We start from the raw sequence: 26571 nt of genomic DNA, 5'->3' as shown, positions 1-26571 counted from the left end.
GACCGCGGCTGCAGCTGCCGCCACACACCAGCAGAGCCACGAGGCGTACGTCACAGACCGTCTTCACGAGACAATCCCAGCAGTGAACCTGTGCGCTGCCGTTAATCCTCATACTTCATCTGCTATACCTGTGCAACCTCAGATACAATACATCGCCATGTCGCCGTCACTACCTTGTAAGTCACCCGGAGATTCGATAGCTGTCTGGACAAGTGCTAACACGCGACAGATGCCGCCGACGTTGAGTCGCCTCTGAAGCCCGACGAACTCCAAGTCCTGCGCGCGCAATACGAGAAAGAAGGCGAATACGCCGGTCTACAGACAAAGTTCAACTACGCCTGGGTACATTCCCACCGCCCCCATCCTCAGCACAGCAGCTAACGTCACCCCAGGGCCTGATCAAGTCCAACAACCGCCCCGACCAGCAAGAAGGCGTGCGCCTGCTGTCCGAGATCTTCCGTGGCTCGCGCGAACGCCGTCGCGAATGCCTTTACTACCTCGCCCTGGGCAACTACAAATTAGGCAACTATGCAGAGGCGAGGAGGTATAATGAGCTGCTGTTGGAGCTTGAGCCGGCGAATTTGCAGGCGGGGAGCTTGAAGGGACTTATTGATGAGAAGGTTGCGAAGGAGGGGTTGGTGGGCGCTGCGATTGTGGGTGGTATTGCGGTTGCTGCGGGGTTGGTGGGTACATTCTTGTTGAAGTCTGGAAGGAGAAGATGAGCTCTCACAAGAGTGGTACTTCGACAGGTTGGATTTGGCTGGGGGCACACATATGTGGCACTGGTTCTGTTGCACAGGCGTTGGTGGACTTGGATATCATGAAGTCTGAAGCTGTTCATTTGCGGCCGAGATTGTATACCTATTGAGCTAAAGGAAGGATGTTTGCATATACTCAAGCACCCAGATTTGTCTTCAGCACGAACTGTTCGTCTACTAGCCCACGCTGCTGGCAGCAGTGGTTGTGGTTTGATCGAAGCAGATGGAACAGCGAAGAACCGTTCCAAAGTGGTCGAGCAAACATAGAGTCAGAATGCGATAACCAATCCCTTGACGATTCCAGAGAGCTGGAGCACTCCTTGCTTCGATAATCCCACACGTTTCCCATACCTTAGCTGCTTTGAAGTGCCCAGGTGGCGTTGCTCGTAAGCCTGTACCGATTCGCGGGACCCTTGCGCCAGAGGTCTTCAGGACGGCAGTGACCGACGTCACTCTAGATCTGAGCCAGCATTCGACCAGAAATTCCATTTCGCCGCCAGCGTCGCGTCTTCCTCGCAACTTCTCCACGACCTGCGACCTAGAACTATCTACTATACTGACACACACACTGAACTACTCACATTGCGCCCGCTGTGTTCGGCCATAGCAGGCCAGCCGGTTACTTCGGTGCGGACCACCGAGCTTTCGCCCGCGCATAGCTCACGTCCTCCTGACATTTCCTCGTGAGTATACAGCCTCTTTAGCCACCGTCTCGATCACTGATAATGTGTACGTAGCAGCTCATCTTCTTCTCAGCCACGACCAAATCAGAACACCGCAGACATGGACCACTCAGCAAACCAGAACGCGCCCACATCGGCGGGGAGTCAGAGGCCCGAACACCGCGATATGATGTTTTGCCACGAATGCGCCGACGAATGGTACAGAGACGAGCGCGGCCTCACGTGTCCGGAGTGCGGTTCAGACTTCACAGAGATCGTGAGTTGACCGCAAGACCTCGTCTTCAGCTCTACATCACTAGGCTGGACACAGCGGATATGCGCTTACACCCTGTAGATCGAAGACGACAATGACCCACGGGACAGCAACATGTTCGGCCACGATGGCGACCAAGACGACGACTCCATGCACGACCTCGAGCATGCTCCACTACGCTTAAACCCCCACCAAAACCCGTTCGCGAACGATGACCCAGAGGAGGCAGACATTAGCAACTTCAACTTCGTGCGGGTCGGACCTGGTAGATTCAACGTCCAGGCTACCATAACACGGTCGGTCTCTCCGCAAGGTCTTGGTGCCGCTCATGCTCCTGGCTCTATTGGTGGCTTCATGTCTATGCTTAACGGCTTAACACGGGCTGCTGTACAAGGACAAGCGCCAGGTCAAGGTCGACCTCAGGGACAGGGTGAAGGACTATTTTCGGGTGCTGGGCAGTCGGCACATCAAGAGGCACAAGGGCAAGGTCAACCAGGGGCGCACACTGGGCGATTTACATACCATGGTGGAGCGCGACTAGCACCACGAGGTGATGGCCCTGGCATGCGTATCGAGCCTGTCGATGACATCTCGAAGTAAGCGAGAGTGCAAAGGAACAAAACTTGCTTATGTACTAACGACCGACAGCGTCATGACTGGTCTGATGGCAGCACTTGGAGCTCAGAACATGCCACAGGGCGGTGACGGCAGCGGCCGCGGTGGACCAGGCGGCGAGAACGTACCCGCCCCGTTCTTGAACCTCTTCCAATCGCTGGGTCTTATACCTGGAGGAGGTCAAATGGGTGATTTTGTATACTCGCAAGAGGGCCTCGACCGCATTGTCTCTCAGCTCATGGAACAGACAGCTACGAGCAACGCTCCTCCGCCCGCCACACAAGCCGACATCGACGCGCTGCCCAGGAAGAAGGTCTCCGAAGATATGCTTGGCCCCGAGCACACCGCTGAGTGCAGCATCTGTATGGATGAAGTTAACATCGGAGAAGAGGTCACCGAACTGCCTTGCAAGCACTGGTTCCATCACCCATGTGTCTCTGCATGGTTGATCGAGCACGACACATGCCCACACTGTCGAAAGGGCATCACCAAACAACCAGAAGGCGGGGCAAACGCTCAGGCCTCTACGTCAGGTGCGCAAGCTTCTACCGAAGCCCAGGCATCAGGCTCACGGTCGATGCCAGGTGCTTTCGATAACGTGTCTGGTGCGGGCACTTCGTCAGACCCATACGTTGCCCCCTCAGAGGGCGGATCTGCAGACGACCAAGTAACCGGTACCTCCACAGCTACCGATGCGGCTTCAGGTGGACTCGGCGATCGGATACGCAGGGGTTGGTTTGGTCCGCAGTCGTGAGACCTCGATCACCGTGTGTTCCTGAGCTGACGATCTCCCTTCTATCACAGGCCGGCAGCGACTGCGAGAGCGACACGAACAGCGTCGTGAGCGGCACCGTCAGCGTCGCCTCGAACGGCACCAGCGACTGCTCGAGAGAGTTGCCGGTTCTTTTCCTGCATCTTCTCCAGAGTTCATCATCATCAACGATCGATCTCATACCCTGCTTCGAAGCTTTTTGCGCTCGTCTGACAGCAGCGATTGGCCTGGCTCCGCGTATTGATACTTTACTCTTGCATCTGGCGCAACTGGGTGGCTTTGGCGTTCATTTCCCCTTTGTTGATGTGTAGATACTCCCTCTCTCTTCTGTCCCTAAGAACATTGGATACAGCATGACCACGGCGTTACAAATGGGCATTGATTGGGCGGCCTTCTGTAGAACTTCACGGATCAACTTTAATGAGCTGTTCATATCTCATCAACGAAGCGTCAAGGTTCATGCTCGTCAACTTCGAGGTATTTTGGGCAAGTGACGTCAAGCTCCACCGCCAGAACCCCGCGATGGCCTTCACCGCTGTCAAACGGCGGTGATCGCTCGGCTAGCAATTCGCCGACAAATTCTGTGCCTTCACATGTCAGGAGGGGTCGCCAGGACAACGAGAAGTTTTTGTTGGAGAAAAGGACACAGACGCGATCGCCTAAGACGCGGTGTGAGGGAGCTTGCGCGATGCGTGAAGCTTGAGCTAGCGGCCGAGTGGAAGGTGTGACAGCGCATCAACCAAATGCCGCGAGCGCTGCATTTCAACACCCGTGGGAGACGCACTGATTCATGCAGGTGGTGGGCGGAAGGCACAATTGCGATATAATCCTGGAGTTAATGTTTCGGGTTGGTTGAGGCGACCTCTCACGAGAGAAATTGAGATCGAGGGGTCCTGATCTTAAGACGGTGTTTCTGCAGCGTTATTGGGCGACTTGCAGATGGCGTCACAGGACTCGACGACACTGTGTATGGCGCCACAGCAACTGGCGCGTACTTGTTACGCGAAATCCGTGCTCAAAGCTTGAGCTCCAACAGCTGTCGATATCGTGTCAACGCGCTGACACGACACCGCAATGATGTGCCCCTCCACTGATGACCTGTAGTTCAGACAAGAGTCAATCAACACCAATTGCACCAGATATAGAGACATGTTCGCCCCGTTGATACCACGGTTCTCGTTCTACTTTCCTCGGTGATATTCCTTTGCTCTCTCACGCGACGTCGACGTGGTAGCACTACGTGCAGTGCTGTGATTGGGTACCCAGTTTGACGTCTTCCGGCAGGGTTGGTGCTTCAACATGGAATGATTGATATGGGAGCCGTCAACAGCATCCTAACGAGACAGCCTTAATTACAAGCAGCGAGCTCAACACCATGATTGCCCATTGTGGACGGGGATGCGTAGTCGTCCAGCGTTTTCAGGCGTCAATGTTTGATGCTGTGGTTGTCGTCCGCAGGCCCGAACCCTGGTTGAGGCGGTAAGATCAAGTGGAGCCGTGCCTTGAGCACGACCCGTCCTTCGCCTCGGGCAACCTCACAACGGGATCTTGTGTGTTGTGCTTGCATTAATCGGCGTGTTGACTTTGCCCCATGCGAGGTGTGCAACGTGCAGAGCGCCTACTCAGCGCATCCTGACTGGGCAGCAACTATCCTTGGTGCTGCAGGCTGCATACAATTACAAGCACGCTAAGATGCACACGTTGTGCCCGTACATAAAGCTCACGCTGGAGGACCAAAATCGCCCCCGTCCGCTTGACAGAATCGGCAAAAATCTTTTCATAGGAGGAACAGGCTAGCAGGCTATTGGAGCCCCTGTGATTGATAGCAGAACTGAATCATGCCTAGCTGGCGCTCGAGGGAAAGCTATGAGTGAGTGATCTTCCGTCATCCCGACTTTTTTTTTCGTCTTCACCGCACCTTTGCATTTCACGCTTCACGCTGCCTTCACGCTTCGCTCTGGTAAGAGATAGCTCCTTTTCTAGCAACAGCTTGCCGACGCCAGAGTTTCACATCCTTCGTCTCTCCAACAATCCCATTGTTCTGGGTGTTCTTGCCCCTCGCTCGACACACCGCCTTTGTTTACGGTGCGATAACAGTGTACTGACATCCACCCCAGCGCAACGGCCAAAGAGCAGAAGCAGATCCTCGCCGATATAGAATCCGGATCCTCCAAGTTCGGTCGAAAGCTCCATTCAGCTCGACCTCCCCAGGCACACAGAAACCACAGTGGTTTGAGCCATAGGAGCTCAGAAGATACGATAGCTGCTGCAACCGAGGAAGCAGTGGAGCAACAAGAATCGAGAGGACGACGATCGACGAATTCAACTCGTCCCGGACTACCCAAGCGTACAAGCAGTATGCGTAGGGCCTACAACTACTTCTTCGGCGGTGCTGGCGCCGCACCGACTTCACCTACCACCGCAGTCACCACAACGGAAGCACATGCACCAGCACCAAGCAAGTCCAGGCCTACGACCGGCGACAATGGCATCGACACACCGCCCGAGACGCCGAGAGATGCCTTTTCCGGCGCAGACGCAGGTAAGCAACCTCTTATTCATCTCGCCCCGCCTGCCCAATAACCTATTGTGTCAGGCTCGGGTCCATTCTACCCGTTCTCACTTCACGCTGCCCCGCTGCATGTACCGGCCTCCTCGCTAATCCGCCGCGTCAACACAGGTGCTCAACCTCCGTCGCTCAACCCTAACGACTCGTACGAAGTGCAGCTCGAGGCTCTGAAGAAGCAGCTTGCCCACGCCGAAGCACAGCTCGACGAAGCACGCATTGTTGCAAACAAGCAGGACGAGCACGTCAAAACCCTCGAGGACGACCACAAAGAGCGCGAGAGGAGCTTCGAAGAGCGTGAAGCCACGCTACTACAGGACAAGAAGGATCTCGAGGAGCACATGGTCAGTGTTGTCGTGCAGCAAGTTCGTGAGGCGAAGACCAAGGAGCGCAATTCTGTTCGCGAAGAGTGCGAGACCGAGTTCAACAGCAAGATGGCTTCTACCAACGCTGAGCACGAGGTCCGTGTCACCGAGCTACAGAACGAGATCGATGCCCTGAAGAGCGAGATCGAGAAGCTTAAGAGTACCATCGCGGATCTCGAAGCTAAGACCACCGATTCAGCACCAAAGGCCGAGCTAGAGTCGAAAGACGACGAAATCAAGACCCTCTCGGAGGAGAAGAGCACCGCTGAGAAGTCGCTTGTCAAGGCAACCGCAGAGCTCGAGCAGCTTACAGCGGACAAGAAGAGCGCCGACGAGGCTCTCTCGAAACTTAACGCGGAGCTAGAGCAGCTTCGTGCCGATCAAGCCTCTCTCATCCCTAGGACCGACCTCGATGCTAAGGACGAGACCATCTCGGCACTCACAGCTGAGAAGGAGGTCAGCAGCAAGAACGTCGAGCAGCTTCAGAGTGAAGTCGCCTCATTGAAGCAGCAGATCGAAGAGCTACAAGCCAACCATGCCGATGCCACCGAGAAGCTCAATGCCCAGACCGAGGCGCACAACAAGCTTTCCCAAGAACACGAGGCCCGCGGTCTGAAGCTCTCCGAGCTCGAGTCATCCAACGCATCTGCATCTGAGGAGCACATTGCCAAGATTTCCTCATTGGAGAAGGCGCTCACCGGTGCAAAGGAGGAGCTGTCCAGCCGTGCCTCCGATCTGGAGTCAGCCAAGCAGGAACTCGCCAGCAAGACTGAGCAAGCTGCCAATGCTAGCAAGGAAGCTACCGCTGCTACTGAATCGAGCAAGAGCGAGATCGAAGCTCTCAAGAAGCAAATCAGCGAGCTACAAGAAAAGCTTGCCGCTGCGGACGCATCGAAGGGTGACGCTGACGAGCTTTCTACTAAGATCTCGAAGTTGGAAGGTGACCTGAAGGAGGCTCAAGATGCCCTTGCTACCAAGACATCAGAATTGGAGAGCCAGATTGCCACCCTCACCACTGAGAAAGATAACGCTATCGAAGCTGCCGAGAAAGCGAGGAGCAGTGTCGACACTCTGACTGCCCAAATTACTGAGCTGGAGAAGTCCCTGAAGGATGCTCAGGACAGCCTTGCCAAGAAAGAGGAGGAACTTTCGAGTGCTAAGGCAGATGCTTCCAAGGCATCTGAGACATCAGCCATCCGCGTTGCCGAGCTTGAAGACGCTCTTGCTAAAGCGAAAAGCGATGCTGAGAGCGCTACCGGCTCCGCAGATGCTCGTGTATCAGATTTGGAGGCTTCTCTCAAGAAAGCACAGGAGGATATTGCTGTCAAGGAGCAGGAGCTTCAGAAGGCACAAAGCGACGCGTCGGCAGCGACTGAGACTTCTTCCAAGAAGATATCGGAGCTTGAGCAGTCTTTGAAGGAGGCACAGGACAGCCTTGCTGTCAAGGAGAAGGAGGTGGAGAGTGCCCGCAGCGATGCCAGCAACAGCACAGAGGTTTCATCGGCTAAGATCGCCGATCTGGACAAGCTTTTGAAGGAGGCTCGAGACAACCTGGCTAAAAAAGAGTCGGAACTGCAAGCAGCACAACAGGAGGTTAGCAAGAGCACCGAAAGCTCGTCGTCGAAGATCAGCGAGCTTGAGAGCTTATTGAAGCAAGCGACTGACGATCTTGCTGCTAAGGATGCTGAAGTTTCAGCTGCTAAGCAGGACGCACAGAAGGCTACTGAGTCGTCGTCATCCCAGGTTCAAGAGCTGGAGAAGAAGCTGGCTTCTGCTATTGCCGATCTGGAAAGCGAACAATCAAAGAGCAGCACAGCTCAGGCAGATGTTGGCAAGCTGAAGGAGACTACTGGTGCTCAGATTGCAGACCTCGAGAAGAGCTTGGAGGTTGCCAAACAGGAAGCCGCTAGTGCTACCGAGTCTGCTAAGGGTGAAGCTACTGGTCTTCAGAACAAGGTCGCGGAGCTGGAGTCTTCTTTGAAGGCCCGGGATACTGAACTCGCCAAGGCTGTCGAAGCTGGCGACCTCGCGAAGAACGAGTCGACCGAGCTTTCCAGCAAGATATCATCTCTTGAGAAGGAGCTGGTAGGTGCTAAGCAACAAGCTGAACAGGTCGAGAGCCTCCAGGCTTCGCTTAAGAGCAAGGATGCTGAGCTTTCTGAGGCACAAGAAGCTGCTAAGTCATCGAGCAGCAAGGCCGACGAACAGATCGCTGCTCTCCAGAAGGATCTTGCCGCTAAGGAAGAGGCTCTGAAGGATATCGAGAAGCTCAACAGCCGTATTGGCGAATTGGAAGCTGCTCAGGAGGCTAGCACATCCGGACTCGAAGAGACAAAGAACAAATTGACGACCGCACAACAGGCTCAGGCTGATGCTGAGAAGGCACACGAAGCAACGAAGTCCACCCTTTCATCTACCCAGGAGGAACTGGCTGCTCTTCAGAAGTCTAAGGACGATCTTGAGAGTGAGCTGAGATCGGCTCAGCAGGACGGATCCAAGGCTGCTGAACTACAGAGCCAGCTCGACAAAGTTACTGCTGACCATAGCGCGACCTTGAAGGAAGCAGAGTCTTCCCACGAGGTTACCAAGAAGGAGCTTGCCAGCGCAAAGAGCGCCCACGACGATGCTGTCAAGAGTGCCACGGCTGCTCACGATGAGACAAAGGCTAGCCTTTCATCTGCTCAGGAGGAGCTTAAGGTTGCTAAGCTGGCGCAAGACAAGGCTGAGAAGTCGCTGGCAGACGAGCACAGTGCTGCAACTGACAGCAAGGCCCGTGCCGATGCCATGGCTAGCGAAATTGCAGAGCACAAGGCTGTTGCCGAGAAGGCAGCATCTGAGAAGGCTACTTTCGAGGAGCAGATCAAGGCAAACGATTCTAAGGTCGCTCAATTAGAGTCCAGCGTCGAAGCTATCACCAAGGAGAAGGCCGAAAAGGACGCTCAGGTCTCAGATCTTCAGGCGCAGCTTGCTGAGTCACAGAAAGCTGCAGAATCTGCTAAGGCCATCGAAGGGCTCAAGAAGGAGTCAGACAACAAGCTCATTGAAGCTACAAAGGCCTTGGAGATTTCGCAACAGCAGACAAAGGAGGCGGAAGAGAAGGCAGCAGCTAGCGTCAAGGCCGTCGACGAGGCTGTCGCTGCCCGCAAGGCTCAGGAGGAGAAGTCACAGCAATTCGAGGCTGAGCTCGCTACCCTCAGGGCGTCTAGCGAGGCTAGCAAGACCGAGCTCGACACCCTGAAGAATGAACTTGAAGAAGCGAAGAAGGGTCAGGAGTCCCTCAAGACTCTCAACAAGAATGTCCTGGAGAAGATCAAAGAAAGGGACGCCAAGATCAAGGAGCTGACTACTGCTGCGGCAGAGAAGCCGAAGGAGAACGGTGTCAAGGCTGAGGCTGTTGCTGAGGCTTAGATGCTCGTTGCCTGACAGTTGGTACCTGGGTTTGGTGCGGTGCTGGTGGAAAGAGATTGTACAGGTTCCTGTTTTGTTTTCGCGCTGTGTGGCATTATACCCCGTCCGGTTTCCGTCGTTGCGTGAGTAAGCGTAAGATCGTGCTGGTCGGATGTTTTGGACGGTAGACTGGCTGTTTGTGGTTCTGTCTCTCCGATCCTTGTTTGTTTTGGCTCTTTTTTGTTGCACGTTTTGATGAGTTTCCTTGTTTCGTTAATGATGAGACGGCATATCTGCATGATTGCATCATTGCATCATTGCATGATGATGGAATGAGATAGTGGGGATCATGAATGCATTGGTATATACACTTCATGAATGACTTGATGTTTGAACCTGTGAGCGGTATGCCGTGTTTGAGCTCTTGAAGTGCACTGTGCTGATTGCTTCCTATCAACTGCTCAACGATGTTCCTGTGCCGCGTTGCTGCTGCTTCTCATATTGTCTACTCTCAACCTATACTATATATTAAGTCTAAAATATGCGGATCACTGACACTCGAGAGACCAGACTGTATTAGCAAACCGTTATCTACAGTATCTCGCTGCCTCAGGCGCTCTGCTTCACGTATTGCCCTTTTGCCCTGTTCACCGATCGTCATCTAGTACCTGCGTGCACTGCCATGCTGCAGACTCTCGTTCGTATCAAGCGCGCGCTTGCGCCTTCTTTGCCTGCTTTTGCCTGGTTCCAAATCTTCGGGTCAACAAGAAAGCTGATAACGAGGGTGATGGTTGTTGTTCATGCCTGAGGGCTAAGGCAGTGGTGTTGTGGTGTGAGTGTAGTTGTTCCTGCATACACTGCCACAGTTCGTGGTTGTGTTCATATCAGGCAGACTTTTGCGTCGTCCTGTCCCGAGACTGTCGGGACGAGGAGCCGGTGATTTGGTTTCGGTCTTCGTTCATGCGTTTTTCGCCTGGAAAAGCTGAGGCGATGATGGCACCGGTCAAGGTGATGCATAATCGAGTCCGAAAAGGTGCCCAAAGATCAGTTTGGAGGACATCATGGTCGTCACGGGGTCATCATACATAGGTCGCATAGAGAAGGCCGATACTTTTTGCAGATGACGAGGTCTACTTGAAAATGTCCAGCACCGTGTGGAAGATTGCTCTTAGTGGTTCGTTGTAGTGCAGCTAGCTATCGAAAGATTTTGGATTGAGACAGATCGTGACGTTGACTAGTTGAGATGGTGTACATGTTGATGCGTGTTTGGTCAAGATGACTACTGAATACGGATGTTCATGTGGTCTGCACTTGCAAGGAAGACAAAGCAGCACAGCCACGATGGAGGACCTCAAGCTCAGCTATAAAGGAGAGCATATGTCCACTGCACGGGAGACTTCTGGCTTTGGATTTCGCTTCTTCTCATTTAAGTACGATTGTTTGTTTTGCCATGCGGTACATATTTCCTTGAAACGCCATGGACTGTGCAGTCCGGGAATGCTACGCTAATGCTGCTAAATAGGACATTGGGGTTGAAAAGTTGAAGAAGTTGCGTCGAGAATGTAGTCAAGTATCGATGATGCGCCGCCGAGCGAAGCGAATTTGGCTAGCGTGGCGCATTATCGGCATCGTGGGGGCCAAATCTTCGCACACCCGCCCTTCATCGTCTTTCGTGTGCTTTAGTCTAATCCTTCTCTTGCCAGACCAGCTAGCTGTCCGCGATCAATTTTGGAGGCCATCACTCGAAAGGATTGAGTGCGCCTTACGCTGAGGTCTTGCTAGACCACATAGCGTACGTAGTAGGCCTCGAAAGTCACGCATCACATCAGATGAGCATATTCTCATCGTCGTTGGCATCTGGCGATTTCTCCCTACAAGTTGTTAGTGCTGTATCACTTCAGCTACGATCGCGTGGCTTACGTCTGAGAGTCTTCGTGGTGCAACCACACAATAAGAGTTCTGCATGTAATGTACGTCGTATGCCCCTGCCCCGAACTTGGCTCTCAAGAGAGTTTTCAACTTCTGCGAGTCTATGTTCCTCCCCGATATGGACTGTACAGCGTCGAAATCTGGAATGACATTGCAAGGTTCATCGTGCGACAGGAATGCGTGGAAGGGCGACAACTGTGCTTCCACACAGTGAGCAGTAGCCATTGTTGGTTCGAAATATTCCTGGAAACTAGGCGAGCGAATTCTGGATTTGTTGTAGAGGATACTGCCGCCGAAAATTGAATGATTGAGGCAGCTCGATCACCGTGTTTGTATTTAATAAGAGTTGACGGTGGCCCTGAGGCTGGGGTTGCTTTCAGCTGCTGCTGCTGCGCCTTGCACATCAAACCGCTGCGCGCGCGTGCATTTGGACCCCACCACTTAGACGCCCCAACATTGACCGGTCTGGCGCTCTCGACATTTGCCTGCCGCCTAAAGAGGGCAAATGGTCAGCCACATCGATCGTGACAGCACGGGCTATATGCACGCGTGTATTGGCCTTATGCGTGCCATGGTACAGCGACTCAGCCTGGCTCTGTGCGGTCCTTCGCGCCCGTATGGATCAGGCTGTATATGTTCAGCACCGCCTCTTGTCTTCGACCACGAATACTGGCGTTTGGGCAGACGCAAACATCCCTTGTTCAGTCACAATGCAGACCAGTCAGGCAGATAACTCTTTGAGTCACTCTCGGGTGCCTCCTCTCGACCCCTCAGCCACAGGCAGCTCTGCGCACAATGCAGATTCGACACCACGATCGTTCATCTACACAATCAAGAGCTTAGCTTCGGAACAAGTACTTTTCCAGGTGCCAAATGTCTCCGTTGAAGAGATACCACGTGGTGATTATGATGACGCGGACACCGAACTCTCACCAGGGTCCAGGTATACGCACAGCCCGCTACAAACCATCAGCAACGACGAAACACCTGGGCACACGGACATCCGAGACGACTCATTCACGGGATCCAATGATGGAGGCGAAGCAGCGGAAGCGAAATATCCGAGCCGAATATCGTTCGACCCGATACCTGGTGCTGAGTCTGATAGTGAATCAACGGCTGTATCAACGTTTGTCAATGACCGCCTGGACTGGAGCCAGCAGCGAACTCCGTATCGCCGCAGAACGAAAGGTACAGAGTATTTCCAGGATGATCATACCATTGCTGGCGCGCAAGCCTGTGTGGAGCCAGAATATGTGGGAACCTTCGTAAGCATAGTCTTACCCAAATCTAATAAATTCTGCCTGACGTTTGCACCTAGCACTCATCACCTGCTTCAACTAGGTCGCCTCACCTAGCAGCGTGTAATGCGCAACGACCCTACACGTCATCATTGGGGGCGTCATTGGAATTGCCGGTCCAGCTACCGCATCATGTTTCGCGCGAACCCAGCATCGATGTCATATCTGATGCCGGCGGCCAACAGCAGCTTCATCGGCAACAAAATACCGCCACTGGACTAGATTCTTTCGAAACCCTGTCATGTTTTGAGCAGTCAGGAGACGATATTTCTGACAGTGACTCTCAGTACGAACTGCAGTCCCAATACGAACTGCAAGAAGGACTTGTGAACGCCTTCGAACATACCAAGAACTATCAGGGTCAAGTTCATCGGTTCTTGCCAGCGAATGAACTGTCGCGCCTTGTGAATCCGGAATCAGTTGCCCATGAGCTTCAGAAGGAATTTGAAGGTACTCTCACAGAACAAGAAATTCGACAATTGGCCACCGAAATATGCCGTGGCAGTAAGATCGAGCGAGACAAGAAAGTGAAGATCAAGTCGTTCCGCAAGATCTTTGCGCTACTAGTTATCTCCGAGACAGTATCATCGATCAGACTGTTCCTAGCAGAGGACGTGAGTGATCTGGATTTACCTCTTCTTCCGCCCACTACGCGAAAGATCAAGGGACTCTGTCGAAGGAATGCATCCGGACAAAGTTCAGACAAGGCGCTCAGATGCTTCAAGCATTCCAAGTGGTCACCTGTGAAGCTCTTGAACTTTCAAGTGGAGCAATGGAGGCTGCTTGCACCGTTCTTTGCCCAAGGTAAGGATGGTGATGTAAAGCACTATCTTCTTCGAGATCAACACATCCTGCCATTCCTGGACGCCAATGACACACATGAGGAAGATGCCGAAAAAGTTGGTGGATATGGAAAGGTTGTCATGGTCAAGATCCATGAAGATCATCATGATTTCAAGGATACAAGACTAAGCACACGGGGCTTCGCTATAAAGCAGCAGCTCCACGAGAGTGATGCCCGGGTTTTCAAGACAGAGATCGAGGTTCTGAAGAAATTCAGTGGCTGTAGAGGGCACGACCATATTGTCTCTCTTCTGGCAACATTCGAGCAGTTCAACAAACTGCACCTAATCTTCTATCGAGCTGAGGGCGACATGTTCGCGTATTGGAGCGACATTCAAAGCCGGCCAGTTTGCAATCACACCAACGTGGCTTGGCTAGCCAAACAGTGCGCTGGGTTGTCTCATGGCTTGTTGAGACTGCACAGGCACTTGACGTTTACAAGACGTCGCAGTGGGTTACAGGAAATAGTTTCACCAGAGCCCTTGCGTAAGCCGCCATTCTTCGTTACCACTTCGTTGTCCTTACATGACACACCCTTGTAGAATGACCGGTGTACTTACACACCAGTGCTATTTTTGATGGCAAACTTGATCGCTGACGCATCTTAGTGGCTGAAGATCAGGCCAAAGACCTCCCAAGATCCGAGAAGCAAGTCATGTTCGGCCCACTTCCTTCGAGAATGGCACACGGGCTTCAAGAACCCATCCCTACTCGGCGTCAATCTGATTCCGTTACAGAAGAGGATGGCGTGAAGCAATATGGCCGCCATGGGGACATTAATCCTGGCAACATCCTTTGGTATGACGACACCGATGGTGTGCCGGACGCCCTGAAAGGAACTCTCAAGATTGCGGATTTCGGTCAAGCGGAGCTAAACACTTTGAAAAGCAAAACCAAAGAACGAGAGGTTGCCATTACTTTGACCTATCGACCGCCTGAGTGCGACCAAGGGCTGGACCGAATACCTCCGACAATCCGTCAGACCTACGATATGTGGTGTTTAGGCTGCGTTTACCTAGAGTTCCTGACCTGGTTTCTTGGTGGTTATGACCTTCTTATGGAATTCAGCCGATCGAGAATGACCCCGGATCTATTCCAGAACAACTTAACGACCGACGCTTTCTTCCAAGCCCTCCGGATTCCTGGAGAGAATACACATGAGTTCATGGTGAAGAAAGCCGTCACTCGGGTCCGTCTCCATTGAGTGCATGTAATCTACAGTTGCTGACCAATGCTCCGCAGTTCATCGATCGCTTGCACAAGCTTACGCAATGTACCGATTACTGCCACGATCTTCTAAATGTCATACAGCGTGATATGCTCGTTATTCATTCGGAAGAGCGTAAATCCTGCGAGGAAGTCTGGGTCAAGTTGGACAAGATGTACCAAGAGTGCTGCAAGAATCAGGAGTATGCGACTGTAGGTAAGCCTTGGCACATCAAACGCGAGTCGATATCGCAAGCAGTGGTCCTCCAAATCAAAGAGGATACGGTACCCACGTCCCCAGACTCCGCAAGCCCAAAAGGCATGATACCTTGTCAGGCTCTACGGCGGCAACGCCGCGGCACCAATTAGTGTTGCAAGTTCCGGCTGCTCCTAATGTCATGTTAAGAACTACATGGAATGCTTCTAGTCTTTGATATGTGGTGTGTATGGTCTTTGGTTTACTTGTTTGTTCACAGTTCGTTTTACTTCTTGGACTTCTCGTACAACAGGCAGCTTTGTTCATGGGTTGCCTAGGCTTCGGCCGAATCTTGCGTCGTTTGCTTTTGCTGCGGTTCAAAGCTCTCTTGCACGAAGAGCTCTATCCACCAGGACGTTACAGGGGCCATCGTAACGCCAAGTCAATTTCTAAGCAGTTTAGGCCCAATGAAGCCGTACAGCTTGCAGCCCTCTCATTCGCCTCACTCGAAAGCGCTAAGCGAAACATCGATCACGCACCATCGAACTGGTGGGGTCCAAGAGCGTGGGGTCCGGACGTCGCGCCATGCAACTAGTCGCTTCGGGCTACATCCTCCGCACGCAGCTGAGTATCGGTGGCGCACACGGCTGGGACGTGTCGAGGTCCCATTCGTTGAGGTTGCTGCAAGCCCGCATTTGGCGTTGTTGCGGCTCTTCGGCCCTCAGCTGTCAGTAGGAAGTGTTAAAAGGAGTGGAGAAGGGAGAAATCATCCAACGCAAGTCCAAATCTTGTTACGTTAGATTCCACTTCTTTGTCTTCCCACGAGGCGTAGAATGCGCGCAACGCAACGTCGAAGCGCAAGTGGATCAACGACCACCACGCGAGTCATCCAAACACATCGAGCAGCACATCATGGGCATTTGGGACGAAGAGCTCGATGACGATGAGGAGGATGACGAGGAAGATGAAGAACAGCCCCAGAATGCGCCTTTGGTGGATCGGATACTCAAGTCTTTTGTTTCCAGCAATTTCCATGACCCGGCACGTGATTACCTCCCTGAAGGTTGTTTGAAAGATCTCGTAACTCAGTCTGCGATCGCGACAGAACTGCACAGCTTCGATGGCGAATTCAGAAGCTTACCTGAGGATAAGAAAAAGAAGAAGATCCAAAAGATGAATTGCGACATTGAATATCGCGAAGAGCTTGCTACGTGGATACTAAAAAATGCGCCCAGAACGTTTGCTGTGGCCCTCCAATGCGAATCTGATCCGATACTTTTGGTCATCGCCATGTCGATTTTTCGGGACAACAACTTTACAGATGAATCCCTACCTATTCCAGACTTGATGCCGTCAACTAAGATATTTCCTCCGGCAATCTGGACGTCGTCCGTCAAGCTCTGGACCCCGGTGAAAATTCACAATTTCTACGAGAAACAATGGAAATGTCTGGTTCCTGTTTTCTCTTGCGCCAAATACGACCACGATCTCTTGTATGACAACTACATCTTTCCTTTCACCAAAGTGGGCGCAGCGCCGAAGGTCGGCGCTTTCAGCTTTGTTCACAGGGTAGTAATACGCGACGATCACCAAAGACATGTAAACATGGAACAGGTACGTGTTATTCTTCCTCAACGTCCTCCTTATCCTCCGGCTATGATATTCATAATATATTCTGTTTAGTGGACACGGTAGTCATGTACTGTTTCGTGGCGCGATCTCAGGCAACGCCCATCTTGAGAACTCAAGGTAGCTTGCCTATGGAATTGACACCTGGGTTCCAAGTAAAGTTGGTTCTGCTCAACTTTTAGGGAGACCGTCAGACTTATGCGAGGCTGGGGCCACATTTATGCTATGGAGAATTGGATTTACTAATCATTACTAGGTGGCTATCAAGGAGATTCAAATCAAACGTGGCAACGACAAAACCGGCACAAACAAGGCTTGGGAAGATGAAGCAAAAGCCTTAGCGAGTATCAATGAGCTCAACCACAAACACATAATCAAGTGCGTTGCAGCTATACGAAGAGGCGATAATCGTTACTTCATGTTTCCTTGGGCAGACGGGGATAGCTTACGAGATTATTGGGACAATACGAGATGGCAATGTCCGACTGGAGATATCATCTCTCAAGCTGTTACACAGCTGAGGGGTCTTGCAGACGCTCTCGTAAGCCTGCACGATGGTGTCAGAGCCCGTGCTAGCCGCAACGATGAGAATGATACGGACGAGGACGAGGATTCGATCAATTTGAACATCCAGATCCGTAACGAGGACAACGAAGTAACGAAGCCCCTCGAGACCCCAAATCCGAAAAACATAAGACACGGGGACTTGAAGCCTGAGAACATTCTAAGATTTGTGGGTACAGGCATAAGTCTCGGGACGCTGAAGATTGCAGATATGGGACTGGCAAAACAACACATCGTTGCAACACAGGATCGGAAACACCTCACAAGTACAAGGTACGGGACAATCCGTTATGAGGCTCCCGAAGCTGTCGATACTCTCCAGGGGCCGCGATCACGACTCTACGACATTTGGTCTATGGGCTGTATTACACTCGAGTTCATTATATGGATTCTGTACGGAAACGATGAGCTCAATAATTTCTATACCCAGGTCCAGGGTGGTGATAAACAGCGACTTTGTCAATACTTCGAGATGCTAGACGTAGGACAAGCGCGTCGCGCTGAAGTCCATCCAGTTGTGCTACGATGGATAAGTCACATTGAGAAGGTCGACCCGGAGTGCCAACGTGACTCAGCAACTCGCGATCTCATCAGACTCGTTCGAGAGAAGCTGCTAGTTGTGCCGTTACCTCCAAACAGAGCGAGTGCAATCGCCGGTGGTCGAGGATTCGCAGCACCTGAACTCGGCCAAATCACAACCCGTTATCGAGCAACTGCCGTGGAGTTTCGAGATGCACTTGATGAGATCATTGCAAAGATCAGCAACAAAGAATATCTACTCGTTGGAGGGGACAGGGATCATATTAAGCCACCGAGGTTGCGACCGAGCATGCCGTCCACATCCACATCCACAACGCAAAGTCGAGATAGGACGGACCTGCCAAGGTTGGGCAGTCTACAGCTACGCCCACCAATCGGGGTACTTACCGAAATGCCTGGGGTACCGATACGACCTGCAGACTATACACTACCGCCGATGAAAGATTGGGAGTTCAATGTTGACAATTTGTTCGCAGAATCTGTTCTGCTTGAAGTGGGCTCTGAAGCAATGGTGCCTTCGACGAGAGTGCGAACCAAGCTTTGTAGCCGCTGTAAAGCTCTGAATTTCTGGGCATCAAGCTTCAAGCTGGAAGATGAGTTGTCGGCATTGCATCTTCGCGCAAAGACATGTGACTTTTGTGGGCTTGTTGCAATGGCTTGCAAGCACAACGAAGTCATCAAGAATGACAAGCTACAAATCGAGAGAAAACAGTCAAATCTTATGTTGACAGGCGACCCGTATCCTGTGCTATCTATCATCCGAAGTCCCGGTAAGTTTAATTACATCCATATCGATAACCAGTTGTGTACACAAACATCATCATCATATCCCTCAATCATGCTGGCTTGAGGAGTACTAGCAGAGGGTTTTTGCTAACATCACACCTCCTAGAAGCGAAGCCGCCACTTCACATACAACTAGGCTTCCCGGAGCTTCCAAACCCCCAAAGCGATACGTTCTTTAGTATTGTGAAACTTTGGCTCCGCAATTGCAACACTGATCAAGATCACAGCGAATGCAGAGCTAAAAACCGTGGACTGCTACCGACAAGGCTGATCGATGTCGGCACGCCGACACATCCACAACTACGTGTCATAGAGACGGACCAGGAAAGACCCATAAGTGGAGAATACATTGCGCTATCTCACCCATGGGGTGATACTAGGATGTACGAGCCTTTCAGTACGCTGCGAAAGGATGACAGTGGGAGGCAGCATGACATCGAGCATTTCAAGAAAGCCATACCCTACACCGAGCTACCCGCAACGTTCAGAGACGCAGTTGATTGTACGCGCAGACTAGAGGTTCGATATTTGTGGATTGATTCCATATGCATCATCCAAGGTCTAGATGGTGACTTCAATGAGGAAGCTAAAAAGATGGAAGACGTCTTCAGTGGAGCCTACTGCGTACTTGCTGCTAGCCGGGCAAGCAGTCAACTCGATGGATTTCTTGGCACTCGGCCCCAGCGTCAATATGTCGCTTTCCAAAGAGGAACTGAGAAACCCTTCTACGTCTGCAGAACTATCGATAACTTCAGCAAAGACGTGATTGAAGGCTCGCTGAACAAGCGTGGATGGGTATTGCAAGAGAGGGCACTTGCGCGTCGAACGGTATACTTCACTGAAACTCAAACATACTTTGAATGTGGAAAAGGTGTACGGTGCGAGACACTGACAACCATGAAAAAGTAAGTCATGGATCCATCCTAGACTTATTGTGGTTCAAGTGTAGCACCTTGCTAACAAACGAATTAAAGCAACATGGCTGATTTCTTGGGTGATCCGAACTTTCCAGACAAAGCCATGCGGACTACCTCTCGCGCCTTGAAAATTTCATGGTTTCAAGAGTTGTACAAGCAGTATTCTCGTCTTGACTTTACGAGATATGAAGATCGACCGCTTGCTATTGCAGGATTAGAGAAGCGGCTTCAAGAAGCGTTCGGTATAAAGGGAGGCTACGGAATCTTCGACGATGGCAACAAAGCTAATGGCGGACTTTTTCATCGCAGCTTGTTGTGGCAGCGGGGCGAAGAGGAAAGTGACGAGCAATGCTTGATTCCAATTGATTTTCCTGCCGAAAGAGAGATCTCTGTGCCAAGCTGGTCGTGGATGGCATACAAAGGAGGAATCAGCTACGCAGACCCTCCCTTCGAGTCGGCTATATGGGAGAGAGATGATATCGTACCATCATGGACAGGAGGCACGACCGAGAATTCTACATCGCTAGCATCAGGCGGTGGACCTGAACTGATGGCCACCGTAAGGGACTTCAACACTGCTGGCTACAAGTCTGGAGACATCAAGCTCACCTATGATACGGAGAGAACAAGAGGTGTTGATGGTCAGCGTGCGCGATGCGTTATCATTGCCAGGTCTGACGATGGGAGAGCCCCTGGAGAGAAGAGATTCTACGTGTTACTTGTCACTGCAGCTGAAGTAAGGCCAGACTATGAAGAGGAGATCTACTCACGTGCAGGGGCAGGCTACATGCTGGGGAAGTACATTGCATTGGACAAGCCTGGCACACAGGCGAGGATTGTCTGATGCGTCTTTGGACAGGGTACCATTAGACAATCTGACTGTTCTGCATCATGTAAGTGACAACAGACGTTGTGCTCCTCCGCACTTTTCTCCGGATCCTGCACATGTCGCTAGAGTGATGTGACGCGTTACAGGAAAACACAACTTTATCATCGCTTGCATTATATTCATCCCGACTTCGATGACTGCTACGAAGAGTTCCTAGCGGATCGCACGACACGCTGCGACCAATCGTGTCATCAAATCCATGCAGAAGGCTTGAACAAGCCCTCTTCCACAGCGCCAAAAGCTTCTACAATGGTTGCTGAAATGTAGAGACCGCCCTGAACTTGGTTCACTACTGCAACAGATTTATGTTATGTAAAATGAAGGCTTCTAAGTGGCTGTTTCTATCTTGGTTGACAGAACTGACAGTCTGGTACATGTCCTGCAGGGCAACAACGTGGTGAACGGACACTCACAAGGCTGTCCGCCTTCATGAACCACGGTACACACCTACTGTACGCATCACTGTACCAAGGTCAAGGGGGGTCTGCACATTTTTGCAAGCACCGATACCCGCGGCAAAGCATCTTCAATGTCACTCCACCCAGCCACCTTCGGATTTATCAACGAGAACACTCTATCATTGTACCCATCGTACCCGAGATGCCAAGTTCACCATTGTCGGCATTGGCCCGAATATCTTTCTTGAATAAGCAGGTGCCACGATAAGCCAAGCAATAGGGCGCACATTCAAGCATCACGCTATACTGCAACAGGCATCTGTATAAGCGTTCTCCATCTCTTGGACAAACATGTTTGCCATCGTTACGTAGCATGGTTAAGTGAGGAGCTTGGAGCTCGGAAGACAGGGTATGCAGGTACAATGTAGGTTTTCTGCTTTTAGTCCACGTCGCCGCCGTCGCGATAACTTCTTGTCTGTCCAACTTGACCATTCTTCGATTGTTCGAAAAACAAGCCCACTGTTCGAGATCTTACAGTCTTGAACGACTGCGACGATGGTGCCTAAAGGCCGCTCGTCGGCCTCAATGGTCGTGCTCGCGGCTGCAATGCTCGACACAGCATCAGCGTTCCCGGCGCATCTCCTGAGGCCGAGGGCACCAACAGCTCCCTTTGCCCCGATTGACCCTCAAAACTGGATCAATCCGGACAACATGACGTGGGACGACTTTGTTGCACCACCAAGCACGTCCTGGAGCGACCCTGCACGCAAAGGACGGGAGCGCAACTTCAACATCGCCATGGTCACCGTCGACTACCCTGGCAAGTAAAAGATCAAGCTAGACTACAAGCTGAGCAGGGCTAACACATCTACCTCAGATTCTCCATTCGTCGTCACTTTGGCGCCCAACTCTGATATCTTCGGCAACCCACAACCACTCGCCGCTGGCTTAGCACGAGAGGACGTCCCTAAATTCTACCACGAGTTGTTGAACGTACCGAACGACCTCAATGAAGGTCACACTCTCCATGAGTACTGGATGGGCGATTCTTTCGGCAAGTACGGCGTTGACTTGACCGTCTTCGGCCCCTACCGCATGCCCGCAAAGAGCTATCAGTACGGTGTTGACGATGAGGACGGTGGCTTTAACGGGGATGCCTGCCCGGAAGGCCCACCATGTTCCGTTGATCTTCGAACAGACGCTCTCGGCGCGTGGCGTCGGGACGTAGGCAATGCAACAGCTGATGCATTCGAGTTGGCGTTCATCTTGTCTGCTGGACAGGACGAGTCTTCGACGTGGCAAGAGTTCGGAGAGATGAAGTTCCTGAGCAAGGAGGACGTCCCAGAGGAGTTCGGACCTCCAGCAAACAGCTCGCTCCCCAACTACGCCAACACTCGCTATGTCAACTGGACTTCTTGGGCTGCAGCCTCCACTATTTGGCCCAACGCTGGCGGCGGTTCGTCTACTCAGGGTGAATCGAGTGGTACGGCCACCTTCGCTCACGAGCTCTCTCACCTTCTCGGCATTGGCGACAACTACAACAACCCCTACAGTGTCCCTCCTCGCCGCGCCTACACTGGACCATTCAGCATGCTCGACCGCGGCTCCTTCAATGGCCCCGGAGGTCCTCACTCCCGCTGGCAAATCCCTCCGGTCCAAGGCGGATCCATGGGCTCCCTCCACACCATGCGCGACAAGCACCAAATCGGACTGATCGACAACACTCCCATCCTCCAAATATCTCGCTCCGGACTTGCCACTTCCGGTCCTGTTATCGCTGAGATTACCGCACGCTCCGTCGACCCCGGCGCCGGCCTAATGGGCTTCAACATCACCTTCGGCAGCACTGGCGACTTGGCACCAGCGTGCAACATATCCACCGACGCGCTGTGCGACGGCCGCGGCTACAACAACTACAACCTCGAAGTCGTCGACCGCATGGGCGCCGACTCGTTCTGCCCCGACTCGGGCGTCATGATCAGCAAGACCAAGAACAGCGACCGCACGCAGCCGTTCCAGTGGGTCATCGACGCCAACCCGCAGGATGCGCACGTGGTGGACTTTTACCTGCCGAATGGCACCGCACGGTACTGGAGTATCGGCGATTACAGACAGTTGGTTGATGCGCTGTTTCATGCTGGGACAGGGTCGGGGAGTGAGTACGAGTTTGTGGATGAGGCGAACGGGTTGCATTTCTATGTTTTGGATATCGACCGTGACGAGGCTGGTGTTTTGCACTACACGGTTGGCGTGCGGTCGACGAACGAGACTTCAACCGCGAAGCACCATGTCAAGCTGCGCCAGGGCGTTGTTTCTGGGAACTCGTCGTCTGAGGGCTTGTACTGCACGTTCCAGCTCGACAACACCGGCAAGGCGGGCACGAACACTACGAGCGTGCATCCGCAGGATCTTTCTGCCTATCTGGGGTCTGATATTTTCAGGCTGGATGCTAAGGTCGAGGGCAAGGGGTGGGAAGTCGGCGTCCCGAATGCGCTGGCGTATGCCAAGTTTGGTGAGAGCACGGAGGTCAAGGTCGCTGTGCGGAGCGGGTATGGTGCTGTTGATAAGGCGACTGTCAAGTTGACTGTGACGAGTGAGAGTGACCCGAAGGCAAAGGCGCAGAAGAGCTGTAAGGTGCAGGTCTAGACTAGTCGTAGCTACCATGTAGATTGATGTGCTATCTCGAAATTACAATCGTCGTTGAATTATTGGTGAACCCTCACTTTGGGTTGCCCTCTTTTCCAGATGGATGTCTAGTGAACAAACAGCCGGGTGTTGAAGCACACGTATTCACGAGGGAGCACCAAGCAATGTGCTCACCGTCGATATTGACCCTGGACACATCTTTGCCTCCACACCGCACGTACTGAGCTAGATTACTAACCAGACCCTGTAATCCAATGTCACGTTATCCGTCTTATTTCTGTAGACTAGACCAAGTCCGCCCTTTTTCCTCTTCAAAAACCGCCTTTCCTATCGTGCTTCAAGGCCAGTGGATTAGCGAATGACTTGCTTGTCAGTTTTTGGGTTGAGCAGTTTCGAGTTGTCGTTCCCACGGCATCAGCATAACGCCAAACCGTTTCACGAAGCAAGGCGAACTTTGGGTACTGGAGCAGTTCGGGGAGACGGAAATGGCACCGGCGAAGCAAGACGCCCCTAAAGATTCTCGTGTGCATCTTCATCAGATCAAGGACAGCGAGTGCGGAAATATCCAACATGAGCTGCGTCAAGACATAATCATAGTACCGTAGCACAGAGCTTGGGGGGGGGGGGGGGCAGTTTTGGAATGAAAGCGTAAGCATAGATTCATATTTCTTCAAGAAGTGTAATGCGGGCATGGTATCATCAAACATCAACATCGCCACCAACATCACCAATTTCCAGCTCACCTCACGCACTCGCAGCTTCCTTCCCATTCCCGCTCCCACTCACACTCCCACTCCCACTCCCACTCCCGCTCCAACTCCCACTCCCACTCACACTCTCCCGACTCCCCTTCCTCCTCACTTGCGACCGGGGCTTACTCTCACTCGTCGCCTCATACCAGCCATCATCCAGCTCGCTCAGGCTCGACGCATTGCTGAGCATACTCGTCCTCGTGCCTGGTCTGTTTCCACTCCCGCTACTGCCAGGCAAATGCGGTCTCACAGGGGGCTGGCGCGCCGACGCAGCGTTGCCTTGTGTGATCGTTTTACCCCTCGGGGCGGAGGTAGATCGTGTGGAACCTGCGGTGCTAGAACTCCACCTACGTTCCCGTGACTCAAGGGGGCGAAGACGCTCGTCGTCTGGTCCGGGGGTGGAGCTGCGCGATGAGGTGCGGGAGTGGCTCCCATCTCTGCCATGTTGGAGTGTGCTGGGTCGTCGTCGGCGGTGGGAGTTACTCGCGCTCAGACTATGCGAATGGCTGTGCGCATGACCGCTCTTTTCCACATCAGCGCTGCGGCCAGAGAAGCCTCGCGCACGCTTCCAACCCCGCCAACCCGTCCACCAGAGCAGCCCGCCTTCTTCGCGCGCGATCTCGCGCTGGCGGGCGCGTACGCGTTTCCTAAGCTCGAGGCGCCGCTCGTTCTCGTGCTCCCAGTATTCGGCGCGGTACATTTCCCAGTTCTGGCGGAAATCGGGGGTGAATGGTTTGGGGAGGAGGAGCAGCTTGATGTAGTCACCGCCCGGCGCGATGTCTTCCTCTGCGTATTCTTTTCCGTCCTCGACGATTCTATGGCGAGGACGGCCAGTGTCGAGTGCGTGGTTCTTCTCTTGCACCACGTTGATGAAGTGGTATGAACTCCCGCCTTGCTCGCCGCCCCATAAGCCGCCGGAGAAGGGCACGATGAAGCGTCCCCATTCTACGAGTTCGTGCCACCATGGGCCGCGGATGACGACGATTTTCGCATTCATGCCGCGCAGACCGCGGTTCGCAACGCCGATCCAGCGCCGTGGCCAGCGGACGCCGCGCTCCCATTGGCCTGTTGCCCAGAAGAGCAGCGCTGTGACGACGCCGGTGATGAAGCCGACTTTTTGCAGCATGTCGACGAGCCAGTACTGTGAGCCGCCTATGCCTTTGCCGTCTTCTCTCGGCCGCAGCCACAACAGGTAGAAGAAGAATGCTATCCATACTGCGAGTAGCGTGAGGACAAATGTGTTCTGCCGCCGCCGGGCGCGAAGAGTAAGGTACTGGCTGCGCAGGCTGGCTTCGAGGATGAGGAGATTGAGGTAGATCTGCGGCGGCGAGCTCGGTAGGAGGCATGTGGGATCGCTGAGGGTGGATGGACGCGGTGTCTTGACGTCGATGACATGGTGTGGGAGAGGATGCTGGAGGGCGGCCGTGTGCGGTGGGGGATTTGCGTATGCGGAGGCTGCGACCTTGTTGACAGATGCGTTGGGTGCCGGTGCACCCTTCACGATCTGATCGAGCGTCGGCATGGTGTCACACTCCGTAGAGCTTTGATGCGTGTAGTCGTGATGTTATAGCTCCCCAACCTCTTGCATGTGAAAGTCGCACAACAGCAGCCCCGTGCCAATGCTCCCTTTGCACTCCGGTGCGAATATCGGCGTAGGTCCTCAGGTCTCCCTCTTCTGCGCCCACCAATGCACAACCACAAGTCGCGTGAGGGGTAGAGAGCGAGACGTGCAGCCTGTGCGGGCAAGCTTCCGGGGAGATCGTGAGATGAGGCGCGGTTCGGCACGTCTCGCTTAGCGAGGCGGTGAAGCCAGGATCTGCTAGACATGTCGACTCACCCCACAAAGTCTGCCCCTCCTGCATGCACTAAGTACGAAGCGGCAGCTGTATGGCTCACCGTCTGTTGCAGATTGGAAAGGCTTGCAGTAGGCTTGAAAGATTTGAGGAGAGGGGTTGGGGCCTCTTGAGATGATGTGTGACTCACGTTGGAAAATGAGAGAGGGGGGGGATTGACATCTTGATGCTGCGAGACGCTGCTCATGAAGTCCAACAGAGTCGTCCATGTATCGACGTTAGCATTGAATGCAGGGATTGCGAACACGATTGCGTCCCCTGCAGTAGCCCCAACTCGAAAGCGTAACATGTGGGGAGAGGAACGCACAGTCTGTTCGAGCCAAGTTGAAGCCGATGCACCGTCACCTTCACAGTTACTGACTGTCTGATACGAAGTGATGGAAGACAAAATCTTGATCTCGACTCTTCGTTGTACTATATAAGTGGCACTCTTTCGAAAAGAGTCCACGTGCCTTCATTAACCAAACACAACAAACCCACCATCCTCCGTCTCCCTCTGCTCCTTCGCTCCTACCCTTCTTCACCACCCGTTTCATCGGTGCCATCATCCTCCTCGTCATCCGCCCCAGCCATCATCCTGTGTCCTTCGCTATACGTCTCCTCAGCCTCCTGCTCTGCTTCTGGCTTCTTGGTCTGCTCCTTCTGTTTGGTCTGCTCCTTCTGTTTGGTCTGCTCCTTCTGTTTGGTCTGCTCCTTCTGTTTGCTCTGCTCCTTCTGTTTGGT

General features: G+C 52.9%; 8 protein-coding genes across 8 annotated transcripts in view; 6 read left to right on the top strand and 2 right to left on the bottom strand.

Moving 5' to 3' along the window:
- Positions 1-157: 157 nt before the first annotated feature.
- Positions 158-3063, top strand: BU25DRAFT_435243 (uncharacterized protein; the record flags this gene model as incomplete). The annotated part of the gene is made up of 8 exons (XM_033708907.1): positions 158-176; positions 230-342; positions 393-634; positions 907-966; positions 1496-1697; positions 1776-2290; positions 2343-2914; positions 2954-3063. 8 exons carry the CDS (start codon positions 158-160, stop codon positions 3061-3063), a joined length of 1833 nt encoding a protein of 610 aa, XP_033556107.1.
- An 8132-nt stretch (positions 3064-11195) lies between these two features.
- On the top strand, positions 11196-11492 carry BU25DRAFT_415747 (uncharacterized protein). The gene has a single exon (XM_033707606.1). It carries the CDS (start codon positions 11229-11231, stop codon positions 11475-11477), a length of 249 nt encoding a protein of 82 aa, XP_033556106.1. The 5' UTR covers positions 11196-11228; the 3' UTR covers positions 11478-11492.
- Positions 11493-11839: 347 nt separating this feature from the next.
- On the top strand, positions 11840-14900 carry BU25DRAFT_229808 (uncharacterized protein). The gene is made up of 3 exons (XM_033701404.1): positions 11840-12596; positions 12650-13958; positions 14081-14900. The coding sequence occupies exons 1-3, from the start codon at positions 11946-11948 to the stop codon at positions 14674-14676; spliced, it is 2556 nt and encodes an 851-aa protein (XP_033556105.1). The 5' UTR covers positions 11840-11945; the 3' UTR covers positions 14677-14900.
- Positions 14901-15628: 728 nt separating this feature from the next.
- Positions 15629-16745, top strand: BU25DRAFT_229810 (uncharacterized protein). The gene is made up of 2 exons (XM_033701405.1): positions 15629-16488; positions 16558-16745. Exons 1-2 carry the CDS (start codon positions 15787-15789, stop codon positions 16567-16569), a joined length of 714 nt encoding a protein of 237 aa, XP_033556104.1. The 5' UTR covers positions 15629-15786; the 3' UTR covers positions 16570-16745.
- On the top strand, positions 16537-20190 carry BU25DRAFT_415745 (HET-domain-containing protein). Its single transcript, XM_033707605.1, has 3 exons — positions 16537-18377; positions 18500-19298; positions 19368-20190. The coding sequence occupies exons 1-3, from the start codon at positions 16922-16924 to the stop codon at positions 20152-20154; spliced, it is 3042 nt and encodes a 1013-aa protein (XP_033556103.1). The 5' UTR covers positions 16537-16921; the 3' UTR covers positions 20155-20190.
- Positions 20191-21152: 962 nt separating this feature from the next.
- BU25DRAFT_443537 (M6 metalloprotease) lies at positions 21153-23243 on the top strand (the record flags this gene model as incomplete). Its single annotated transcript, XM_033709366.1, has 2 exons — positions 21153-21417; positions 21475-23243. The coding sequence occupies 2 exons, from the start codon at positions 21153-21155 to the stop codon at positions 23241-23243; spliced, it is 2034 nt and encodes a 677-aa protein (XP_033556102.1).
- Positions 23244-23932: 689 nt separating this feature from the next.
- BU25DRAFT_415743 (uncharacterized protein) lies at positions 23933-25760 on the bottom strand. The gene has a single exon (XM_033707604.1). It carries the CDS (start codon positions 25515-25517, stop codon positions 23988-23990), a length of 1530 nt encoding a protein of 509 aa, XP_033556101.1. The 5' UTR covers positions 25518-25760; the 3' UTR covers positions 23933-23987.
- Positions 25761-26247: 487 nt separating this feature from the next.
- BU25DRAFT_229535 (uncharacterized protein) overlaps positions 26248-26571 on the bottom strand; it is a 1229-nt gene continuing 905 nt past the window's right edge. Inside the window, exon 2 of the mRNA XM_033701402.1 lies at positions 26248-26569. Coding sequence (XP_033556100.1) covers positions 26359-26569 — 211 coding nt within the window. The 3' untranslated portion in view covers positions 26248-26358. The remainder of the gene's footprint in view (positions 26570-26571) is intronic.

The sequence above is a fragment of the Macroventuria anomochaeta genome, assembly GCF_010093625.1.
Source record: "Macroventuria anomochaeta strain CBS 525.71 unplaced genomic scaffold BU25scaffold_50, whole genome shotgun sequence".
Taxonomy (NCBI): Eukaryota; Fungi; Ascomycota; class Dothideomycetes; order Pleosporales; family Didymellaceae; genus Macroventuria; species Macroventuria anomochaeta.
Note: the sequence above shows the minus strand (reverse complement) of the source record. Positions and strands in the feature narration are given on the sequence as shown.